The sequence below is a fragment of the Carcharhinus amblyrhynchos genome, chromosome 1, assembly GCF_965287045.1.
Source record: "Carcharhinus amblyrhynchos chromosome 1, sCarAmb.v2.hapA, whole genome shotgun sequence".
Lineage (NCBI taxonomy): Eukaryota > Metazoa > Chordata > Chondrichthyes > Carcharhiniformes > Carcharhinidae > Carcharhinus > Carcharhinus amblyrhynchos.
Genome location: NC_137324.1, coordinates 128,179,992 through 128,191,994, shown reverse-complemented (window position 1 = coordinate 128,191,994; position 12,003 = coordinate 128,179,992). Strand labels below are relative to the sequence as shown.

Here is a 12,003-nt window from a genome sequence, read left to right as displayed (position 1 = left end):
CCTTTCTGTTGCAGAATGAAAACTGATTCAGAAGGAAAGTGGACAACATTGCATGCAGTTTTATTGAAAACTTAACGTTGAAGGCGCAGTGATGGCATCACCCTGCTTGGTTTAATATTTCAATTTTAGCTATCATCATCCACTTTATGGTATCTAACCTAAATTTCAAGTGTTTCACATATTGGGTCAGAATGTGTACATTTTGCTGTTAAATAAGAATACTGTGACTTGAAGGTTTTTTTTATCGTTGAGAATTGGAATTTATTAAACAGGTTGCCTATCCCGACACAAGAGACTGACATGGTTTTGTCACCTTATGTCTATCTACATCAGTCCCTTCTACCGCATTGCTTCACATGCCATTCCTTTCTAACAAGCCTGGATCTATTCAATCTTTCAACACCAGTAATAAAATGTGATTACAGATTATTCTAACCATTCACCAGAAGTTTTAGCTATTCAGCAAGGTAAAAAGTGTCCTAGAAGAGAAAGAAATGTTGGAAATACTCAGCAGGTCAGGCAGCAACTATAGAGCCAGACAGAGTAAACATTTCACATTGATGCCCTTTCATTAGAACTGAGAAAAGTTAGAAATATTTGAAGTTTTAAGAAAGTGAAAGAGTTGGTAAAAGAACAGAAAGGAAGGTCCGTAATAACATGGAAGGCAGGAATGATTAAATGACAAGCGAGGTGATACGGCGAGGCTGAAGGGAGTAGTACTGAGACAAGTAAAGGTTAGAGTTCTGAATGGCCTATCACAGGTCTGTCATAACTGACAGACACTATGTTCTTTCTCCAGAGCCACAATGTGGTCGAAGCTGTGGGATAGGGGCAGGCTGCCAGAACCAACCACTTCCACCAGTGTGACACTTCCATTTCCCACACCAGACTTCTTAGTAAACTCTTCGCGAGATTTCTGAAATTCCTCTTAGTACCTTAACAGAAGGGAGAAAGCTATAACCTTGCCTGTCTAAGATGAATTTTAAGATCTGATCTCCACACACTTGTTATTTTGAAAATAATTTGTGTTTTTTTTCTTTCGTTATAAATGTTAATTTTGGAGTTTTCAAGAATATGGTCACAAAGTTTAGTCACAAAGTTTCCAAATTGCACCAGTATGTTATTTTCTAGTTGCAGACTTTAACCTAAAAACATAAGAAATAGGAGAAGAGTGGATCATGCTACCTCTTGAGCCTGCGCCATTCAGTCTGATCATAGCTAAACTTTAATCTCAAGTCCACTTTTCCACCTGCTCCCCAAATGTCTGTGACTCCTTGAGAGACCAAAAATCTGTGCAGGAACATAGAAAAGCATCTTTGGAGTTTCAAGTCCCATTGTGCTTGTGTGGTGCCTGCTTTCCTGTTGACTGACTAGCAGCCTCTGATTTTATCATTAATGTCTAATCAATTGTTCTCTGCAATGAACTACAGAAGTTGTGAATTGCTGATTGGGAAAATGTAAAATGAGCAAAACAAGTAATTCAGGATCATCAGTTGGGAAGTAAAAAGGTAAGTTTGGTTTTCCTTTCCTGGCTATCAGAATGGTTTTGTACTCTTGCAGCTAATTCTGTTGTATATTTGGCATACAAACTGCAGATACAATTAAATTAGTTACTCTGCATAAACTTTGGAAGATCAAAAAAACTTGAGCTGGTAATCTTCAAATCACATGCAAATATATATTTGGTTCAGGAATGTGAAGGATGCTCTGCAATAAAGGGAAAATATATTTATCCATGCCCATTATGTATGGCCAGTTTTATTGTACAGTTCTGGAAGCTTTTTGAAAAAAACGTTATAGATGAATCTTTAAATAGTTGAAGAGATATTGAGTATAGTGTTTGTTGTCAAAGAGATAATTGAAAACTTGGAACAAATGCATTTAGTAAAATAGGCAACAAATCATTGACCAAAAGTGATTTATTTCCCTATTTAAATAGGTCTGCATTTAGTTGACTTTAAACCCAAGCTAAGATGGAAGTAAGATGCCATTTATTAATCTAAATTAAAACAGTTGTCTTAAAGCTTGGAATCTACCAGGTTTCTCTGCATGAAAACATAATTAATTTTCTATAAGAAAATGACCAATTTGTATTGACACAGACTGGGCTAGATTTTAATTTAGAAATATTGGAGGTGGCAGGTTCTTTTTCCAGTTTGCCTTTTTATCATCTGCAGCCCCATTTAGTAATAGTGCATGCTGGCAGCCTCAATGGTCACTTTTACAGATAAAATCATTCAGTTATTAAGGAGGAAATTGTGTCTTTGAACTTAGCACAACAATGTACATTTGCAAAGTGCATTTAATGCACTGGAATGACCCAACCACTGTTTCTCATCCACCACAAGGATGAAAGCACAGCATAAACAACTGCTGCAAACAAACATATCACTTAAGGTTTCTTTTGAACCATGCACAGAATTGCATTTTACATAGAGGATGCAATTTGTGTAAATAATATCAGCAAGTCTTTTTGCTTTCAGTTTGTCAAAAAGTTGCAAAATCTCTTGTGCAATTTGTAAGCTGTGTGGCTTTCTATGTGAGCTATGTTTGATTCATCCTGCCGTATGAATAAAACCACATCCTCTCCTGCGCATTTCTAATAAATACCTTATTAAGTAGGGATTTGTTTTATCGTCCTAGGGTAACTACAGAATGGCGACTGAAACGCTAGGAAACCATAGCTGCCATCTTTTACAGCAGCTCCATGAACAACGAATCCAAGGCTTCCTGTGTGACTGCATGCTCGTGGTGAAGGGTGTCTGCTTTAAGGCCCATAAGAATGTGTTGGCTGCATTCAGCCAGTATTTTAGGTGGGTTTGAGCTATTTGTAATATTTATTTTAAACCATGCCCTAAAAGTAGTCTGTTTTCAACCAGCCTTTGCTTCATGTACACCATTATCAAGTAGCCTTGTGTGTATGATGTATTCAAAGTCTTACATGCAGCAACACTTCCTCCAAGTGTCACACTGGCTCCCTATGAAAACTTCCCCATTGTACAGTTCCCAATTGCAAAGTTCCAGCTGACCATGAGACATAAATAGATTGTGGAAAAAATCTGTTTAATTTTAATGTGCCTGACATGTTCAAAGTTTTCCTACTTTTTTCATTATAATTCACATTACAATATGACAGAATCTGTCTAACTTTGTCTGGATTTACAGCATTCTGTAGTAATTAGACATATAGCAGTCCTTCTATGTTTGTTTGTTGCAAGTTATGTTTAGCATACCATACATTTCTCACGTTGCCAGTTTTCGACAAGATTGTGCGTGTTTAAATAATCTAGAAATTGTTTGCCTTCTTTTGCATGAGCTTCCTTAAATTCAACATGGATCTTAGATGCCAGTGATCCATCAGTTAGTAACACCGATCAGATCATTGTCCACACATTGAACTTCAACCTTCAGAGATCCATTCCTGGTGACATCAGAGCTATTCACACTGGGTCTGCCAAAGTCATTGAATGGATTGTTACCCTGAACATTGTACTGTTTTAAAATTGTGGTAAATCATATCCAGAAACATTTAGGGAAGAGAGTATTGTTAGCCATATGTTTAATCAGCCAGGTAGAACTAATAGTTGACAGAAACATTTTTTGCTGAAAGCTATGCCATTATGGCATCTTTAAGTTGCTTTGCAGCAATAATGTTTAAGTAGTGAACCAAAAACATCAAATTTCACATTTTTGCTTTGGCAGCAATTCTTTTTCTATATTCATTTATGGAATGTGAGTGCCGCTGGCTGGGTCAGCAATTATTGCCTATCCCTAACTGCCCTCTGAGGGCATTTAAGAGTCAACCACATTACTGTGGGTCTGGAGCCACTTGTTGGCCAGAATGGCTAAGGATGACAGATGTGTTTCCCTAAAGGACATTAGTGAACCAGATGGATTTTTACAACAATCAACAACAGGTTTCATGGTCATTGTTTGACTTTTAATTCCATGTTTTTTATTGAATTCAAATTTCACCATCTGCTGTGATGGGAGTTGAACCCAGTTCACAGATCTTGCTCTGAGTCTCTGGATTACTAGTCCAGTGACAATACCACTATACCACTTCCTTCTCATTCCTCCTAATGGCAACTTAGGATCTCATTCTTTAGCTTCTTTTTAATAAAAGCATTTAAGTAGTAAAGTGCTGCCACTTTGTCTTTTCGGCTTGAAGTAATTGTGTGTTATATCTATAATCTTTTAGGACCTTATTTCAGAATTCTTCAGGTCAGAGCCGTGATGTCTTCCATTTGGATATCAAGAATGTTGGTGGCATTGGCCAGATTCTGGATTTTATGTATACTTCACACCTCGATCTTAGCCATGAAAATGTCCAGGCTGTGTTGGACATTGCTCAGTGTTTGCAAGTACCAAATGTGCTCAGTCTATGTTATACTTTTCTAAAGGCTTCAGCAAATGTCATAAGTGATACCAACAACTTGTCAGCTCCCAGTGCCATTTCACTGCATGGGGCCCTGACAACCGACACAGAGGACATGCTAGAAAATAACGATGGTGCTGAGATAAACCATGACTGCTCGTTTGGGATGCAGAGTCATATTCACAAAGCACAGGAGCTGGGCTTGTTATTTAGACCACTGCCAGATATTTCCCAAGCTGAAATCTCAGCCACCTTGCAGAGCCAAACAACTGGACTTCCAGACAGAAATTCTTCAGATTATCCAATGAGACAAGGTACTCAGCCGCCTTCTAAATTATACAACTGTTATGGTAAAGACATATTCAAGCAACATCTGTCTCCGTTTTTCAGCAATAATCAGGGGGAGCAAAGAAGAGCAGAACTCGATGATGGTTTAAGTGCAGCAGTAACCGTGAAGGATGTATCTTCCCTTGAGCGTTCTGAATGCAGCAATGCCAATCAGGAGCCCTCCTCATCAGGCATGCCTGTGCATTCAGAAGAAAGGTGGTCCTTTGGTCAGAATGCAGCGAACGTGGAACCCCAACCAATTAGACCATTGCCTCATGTGAAAAAGAAGATCCCTCTGAAGAAATACGATTACCTGTGGCCAAAGAAACTGCTCGAGTCATCTTCTGTGCTGCCGAAGCTGAATGAAACAACCGAAACGGAGAAAATAAACGAACTCAGTTCAAGCAAGCTGCCCAAAGAGAATGTGAGACAAGGCGATTGTGCTGGGGAGAAAGATCCGGAACAAATGAAACTCACTGACTCACCTTTGAGAGGCAGTGATCTGGTACCGGTTGACCATGGGGCTGCTGGAGACACTGAGGAAATTCTTGACCAGTCTTTAAATAATACAAATGTTCAGTCCCAACTTTGTCAGTCACAGAAGCAATATTGTTGTGAACTATGTGGGAAAACCTTCAAGCACCCGAGCAATCTAGAGCTACACAGACGTTCCCATACAGGTACAGTAGGTTGGAAACACACAGTTTTAGATTTTATCTCAGATTTGAAACAATGAATTACAGCACATCATGGTAGGCTTTGTGTTGTTCACTTTCAAAGCTGAAGAACCGGTGGGAGTGGGGGGGGAGATTTATAATTAACAGAGAGTCACTGCTCTCTACATTTCCCAAATTTTGGGGAGCATAGACACAAGTTGTATTTGTGTGAAAACTGCTAGGTAGCACATTGGCTAGCTCTGCTGCTTCATAGCGCCAGGAACCCGGGTTCAATTCCGACCTCAGGTCACTGTGTGGAGTTTGCATGCTCTCCCTGTGAATATGTGGGGTTCCTCCGGGTGCTCCAGCTTCCTCCCACATTCCACAGATATGCGGGTTATGTGGATTGGCCATGCTAAATTGCCCCTTAGTGTTGGAGGATTAGTGGGATAAATATGTGGGATGACAGGGAAAGGACCTGGGTGGGATTGATATAAGTGCAGGCTTGATGGACTGAATGGCTTCCTTCTGCAGTGTAGGATTCTATGATTCAAAGTTAACACACTAATCAGGATAATAATCCTAGCCCATAGCTATTTTTGTTTTGAGTCATGCAGCTCCAGAGGAGACCTTGAGCCATATTGAAGTCTTGTCCCTGCTATGTACAATAGAGCCACTCCAAGATATTCCCGTGATTCACATAATCAGAATATCCTGCTGTAAGAGAGACCTGTGCTGGTAGCAAAACTGATATTTTCTATCAAAGGCTTTAATTGGAAATATCTGCGTAGCACAACCAGGGTCCGGGCCATTTACTCACATTATTTTTTCTGTTTTCCCCTTCCATGTTCCCCCAGGTTCAGCTCTGCTCTTTAACTCAATTCAACAAAATTAGTCTTTGTTTTTTATGTCTCACTCAACAGCTTATTTACCACTGGACTGTGCTTCATAATGTACCCAACCGTTCCCTGTTCGTTATTCCTCACTGTACACTGTTTAGACTCTTAGAATCCCTGCAGTGCAGTGCACATCTTTGAAGTGTGGGAAGAAACCGGAGCACCCGGAGGAAATCCACGCAGACACAGGGAGGACTTGCAAACGCCACAGAGTCACCTGAGGCTGGAATTGAACTCAGGTCCCTGGCACTGTGAGGCAACAGTGTTAACGACTGTGCCACCCCTGCCACACCTTTCACTTGGCCACCGGTGCATGTTCTCTTCTGCACATGCAATGGCTGTGACTGCCTGATCAGTATTAGACATTGATAGCCAACTCTTGGACTGGTTCCACTAGTGAAATGGGGAATTCTGCGCTAATGTGAATTTGAATAAGGGTGAAAGGGGTTGTGCTATGAGGACATGAAACTCATAAATTATAAGATGACAACCCATTTATAAGGTATTGTTACAAAAGCGAAATATCGTACATTCTGGAAATCTGAAATAAAAACAGAAAATGCAAAAAATATTTTGTCGATCAGATAGCATCTATGCAGAGACAGAGTTATCGTTTAAAGTCAAATATCCTATTCTGATAAAAGATTGCCACCCTGAAATTTAACTCTATCACTGGAATTCTAGTGTCCCGCCGCCATGGAATCAGAGCGGGTGAGGGATGGACAACAGAAATGTCTGTTGATCTCTGGTGGGATTTTCTGGTCTTGCTTGAGTGAGGCCATAAAATCCTACTCAATTTCTCTCTCCAAAGATGCTTCCTGACAAAGAATACATTATTTATATGTGGTACATTTTGCATGATGATCTACAGGCCTGAACCTTCTGAGCAATTGCAATGATAGTCAGATAGCTGATGCATTTAGAAATTCCCCCGACAGAACTCTGCTGTGCAGTAATTCTGGTACCATCCAAACCTAGCTGACAGAACATTACACAGCTTAGAATCCTGAAAATCTCCATCAGAGTGGAGTAAAGTTTGGGGAAGACAGTATATGCCCCCTTTTTACTGTGCTAGCTGCCATATGATGAGTTTAAATGTCCAATTTGAATATTAGTGAATGAACAAAGAATAAAGAAAATTACAGCACAGGATCAGGCCCTTCGGCCCTCTAAGCCTGCACTGACCTTGCTGCCCACCTTCACTAAAACCTCCTACACTTCCGGGTACCATATCCCTCTCTTCCCATCCTATTTATGTACTTGTCAAGACACCCCTTAAAAGTCATTACCGTATCCGCTTCCAGTACCTCCCCTGGCAACGAGTTCAGGCACCCACTACTCTCTATGTGAAAATCTGCCTCGTACATCTCTTTTAAACCTTGCTCCTCGCACCTTAAACCTATGCCCCCTAGTAATTAACTCTCCCACCCTGGGAAAAAGCTTCTGACTATCCACTCTGTTCATTTCTCTCATATGGATGTGAGTGAGTGAATAGTTAGGTGGGCAAAGTGGTGGCTGGGTGAGTCAGTGGACAGCTGGGTCGATAAGTGTGGTGGTGGGTGGGTAAGATAGTAAACCGGTCAGGGGTGATTAGCTCAGTTTGGGGACGCAGTGGGGTGTTTGGGAGGGATACTGTGGCTAAGGATAGACAGGTTTGGTGGGGTAGTCAGGTGGGAAGGGGGTAGTTGGGTGTTCAGAGATGGGGAAGAATAGTCCAGTCAGGTCTGGTTAGGTAATGGATGGAGTGGGGAGAGTCAGGAGTAGTTGGGTAGCTTGGGGGAAGTATTTAGGTGTGGAGTTCACTGGAGTGAGTTGTGGGGTTGGGGGGGTAGGTGATTTGGGGGTCAGTTGTGGACTTACTTGGGTGTTAGACCAGGTTTTAATCTGTCTAATATTTCCTGAGTAACTATTCAAGTAGGTAGATGAGAGTGACCTCAGAGTTGGAGACATTCACAGATGATCCAAAGGAACAAGCCATCAAGGGTTTAAACTTCCTGGGCAATTGCTTCATAGGTCTGCGTGTCAGGACTTCCACAGGGTCCTAATGCACATCTTCGGTCACAAATTTGGAGACTGGAAGATTTGGCCCATGTCTTGTAAGTCTTGTGGACAACTTGGATAACTTACATTAATATTTATTGTGTTTAATGATGAGGGGAGAGAATTGTAAGGATATAGTGTTCCCCAGCTCTAGTCAAGTCTTTATGACATGCCTTCAGTTGAATATATGCTCTACATCTTGTCAGGAACATGGTGTCAGGTTGCAGTAAACATAGGGATCAGATACTGAACAATTTTGCATGCATTGTTTTACTCTGACAATTTCCAATCCACATTAATCTGTTTCTGTCTGATTCTATAATGATGTATTGTATCACCAGACAACGGTTGGGGGAAAGGGATTTTTCAACATCCTCCCTTGGTGGGTTTCCCGTGGCTGATGGAACAAGCCATTGGCCAGCAACAGAATTTTCTGGTCCCAGCAAAGTTTATGGGTTTTGGCTTGGGGCGGGCAGTGGGGTGTCAACTTCAGCAGGACCAGAGGATCCTGCTCTAGGAGTTGTGTTTTATGAAAGTCAATGTAGGATACCTGTCAGGCAGGATGATGGTGAGCAGCCTAATCTTCATTTCTTGTTAGCCTAAGGGAATAAATCAAGTTTTTGACATGGGGATCTGTGAGTCAATGGAATATTTAAAATTTATCAAGTTAATTAATTGCTTGATAGAGCAGACGCAGCACGGTTTCGTTAAAGGGAAGTCGTGTCTGACAAATTTATTGGAGTTCTATGAGGATGTGCCTAGGGCGGTGGATAGAGGAGAGCCGGTGGATGTGGTCTTTCTTGATTTTCAGAAGGCATTTGACAAGGTACCTCACAAGAGGTTATTGCAGAAGGTAAGGGGGCATGGAGTTGGGGGTAGGGTGTTAGCGTGGATAGAGGATTGGTTGTCAAATAGGAGGCAGAGAGTGGGGGTTAATGGGTGCTATTCAGATTGGCGGTTGGTGACTAGTGGAGTGCCCCAGGGGTCGGTGCTGGGGCCTCAGCTATTTACCATTTATATAGATGATCTGGAGGAGGGAACCGAGTGTATGGTGTCGAAATTTGCTGATGACACCAAGATTGGTGGAACGGCAAATTGCGCGGAGGGTGTGGAGAGTCTGCAGAAGGATCCAGATAGGCTGGGCGAATGGGCCAGGAACTGGCAAATGGAATTTAATGTTGGCAAGTGCGAGGTGGTACACTTTGGTAGGAATAATGGTAGGAAGGACTATCACTTACGTGACGAAAAACTGCAGCAGGCGACGGTGCAGAGGGACCTCGGGGTCCTTGTGCATGAGTCGCAAAAACCCAGCCTGCAGGTGCAGCAGGTGGTCAGGAAGGCTAATGGGATGCTGGCCTTCATAGCAAGGGGGATTGAATATAAAAGTAGGGAGGTCTTGCTGCAGCTGTATAGGGCATTGGTGAGGCCGCAGCTGGAGTATTGTGTGCAGTTTTGGTCGCTGCACTTACGCAAGGATGTTTTGGCCTTGGAGGGAGTGCAGAGGAGGTTTACTAGGCTGATACCGGAGTTGAGCGGGTTGAACTATGAGGAGAGGCTGAATAAACTAGGCTTGTACTCGTTAGAGTTTAGAAGAATGAGGGGAGATCTCATTGAGACATATAAAATGATGAATGGGATGGATAGGATAGAGGTGGAGAGACTCTTCCTGCTCAGAAAGGACAGTAGGACTAGGGGGCACAGCCTCAAGATAAAGGGGGGGCAGTTTAGAACGGAGTTGAGGAGGAACTTCTTCACTCAAAGGGTGGTGAATCTTTGGAATTCTTTGCCCGTTGAAGTGGTGGAGGCTGCCTCGCTAAATATTTTTAAGACGCGGGTTGATGGGTTTTTGATAAGCGAGGAGATTAAGGGTTATGGGGAGAGGGCGGGAATGTGGAACTGAGCCACGACAGATCAGCCATGATCTTATTGAATGGCGGGGCAGGCTCGAAGGGCTAGATGGCCTACTCCTGCTCCTACTTCTTATGTTCTTAAAAGGCCAAGAAACAGAAATCAGAGCTTTCAATGCACTGCCATTATCTTCCGTACATTATCTCAGGATTTACAATCAAATAAAAATATGAAAGTGGGGAACATTTAAATTGTCTCACTGTAGAACAACTAGCCCCTTGCTTCAGAGATATGGTGCTCACTTTAGGAAGAAGCCATGCAAAGTCCCATATTCAAATACCACATTGTATGTCAACTTGGTATCACTTTCACCTCTGGATTAGCAATTAGCGGGTTCAAACCTACACCAGGTTTGAGTTCATAATCTAGGATGCTAGTCAGTGCTGTGGGGATACTGCTATGTCAGATATGCCATTAAAAAATAAAGACAAAAGGAGAGATATTTGTGGAAGGGTGAGACCAAATGGCATATGTTTCATAAGCACAATTGTGATTAAATAAGAACAGATTTACTTCTGGAAATGTATTTCTGGTTGACATTTACAGCAATTCAACATTAAAATTAGAAATCTCTAGTAAAGTATCGGAAGTATATTCTCCCCTTCTCTTTGAAGTTTTATAGGCCCTCAGAGCTGCTCACAAAAGTAGAACAGCTTATTTTTGTTTGAAAGTATGTTATTGTTTTGAAATAATCCAGAGTAGAACTGATAATATTTAGTTCTAGTGTTTGCACGTAGAGGAGTGTGTGTCGGGAATCACCAGCAGACTATAATCTAATCAAAGAAGCCTGTCTGAAACTACAAAAGAAACTCAGGTGTTTAGAACTTGCTGTTTAAATTGTAACTTAGGGATTATTGCCTGAAATTTACTGCCAGGTGTTTTGTTTATACAAATATAATGACCCAGTTTGTCGGAAACCAGATGTACCCTTGAAGATGCAGGAAATCCCAGTGCAAAGATTCCACAGGAATTGGGAAGTTTCAATTCAGAACCTCCAATGTGTAGGCTGTTTTTTTTGTCGTTTATAGATCCAATTCAATCCAGTCAAAGTCCAATTCAGAATCTCAGCAAGTGAGACATTCCCAATCCAAGCTGACAAAACAGGCCTCTTACTTCCTGTCTTGGGATTGATCTACATGCTCCAAGCTGATTGGACCAGGCATTGCACCTCCTCCAGGGCTTGATCTTATTTGCATCTTAGCCAAAAGGCCGAGATGCCGCTTTTAAAAATTGCTTCAAATGAAGCCTCAGTGTAACCTCATCAGCAGTGTGTGGACTGATGGTAGACTTGCTCTAGAGAGAACTTCAGCGTCTGGTACTTTGTCTTGCCATCGGATGCGTAATATTCTGCGAAGACAAGTCATGTGGAAATGATTGAGCTGTCTTGCATGCCTTCGATACACAGTCCATGTTTCACAGGCATACAGGAGGGTAGTGAGTACCACGGCGCTGTAGACTTTCAGTTTTGTTGCTGGGCTGATTCCTCGACGTTCCCATACAGTGGAGCGCAGACTACTGAAAGCAGAACTTGCCTTTGCTGTTCTGCAGTTAACTTCTGTATCAATAGCCACTGCTTGTGGAAGAGGGTGCTGCCAAGATAAGTGAACTGGTCCACTGCCTGTAGTTTCGGCCCTTTGATTATGATTATGGGTTCTGTGTACGGCGCATGAGGAGCAGGCTGGTGCATGACTTCGGTCTTTTTAACGTTGATGGTGAGTCCAAAGTTGTCACAAGCTGTGGAAAATTTGTCCATACTGACTTGCATCTCTGGCTTTGAGCCAGCATACAGGGCGCAGTC

General features: G+C 42.0%; 1 protein-coding gene across 5 annotated transcripts in view; it reads left to right on the top strand.

The window, feature by feature from the left end:
- The window catches only part of zbtb49 (zinc finger and BTB domain containing 49), a 32,957-nt gene that overhangs the window by 467 nt on the left and 20,487 nt on the right, over positions 1-12,003 (top strand). For 3 of the 5 annotated variants that reach the window (XM_080192369.1, XM_080192342.1, XM_080192379.1), the window contains exons 2-3: positions 2,644-2,813; positions 4,202-5,385. In XM_080192369.1, the coding sequence (XP_080048495.1) occupies positions 2,656-2,813; positions 4,202-5,385 (1,342 nt within the window). In that variant the 5' untranslated portion in view covers positions 2,644-2,655. Of the gene's footprint in view, positions 1-9; positions 150-1,169; positions 1,509-2,643; positions 2,814-4,201; positions 5,386-12,003 lie in introns of those variants that run through there. The other 2 variants (XM_080192350.1, XM_080192360.1) reach the window with 2 other exon arrangements.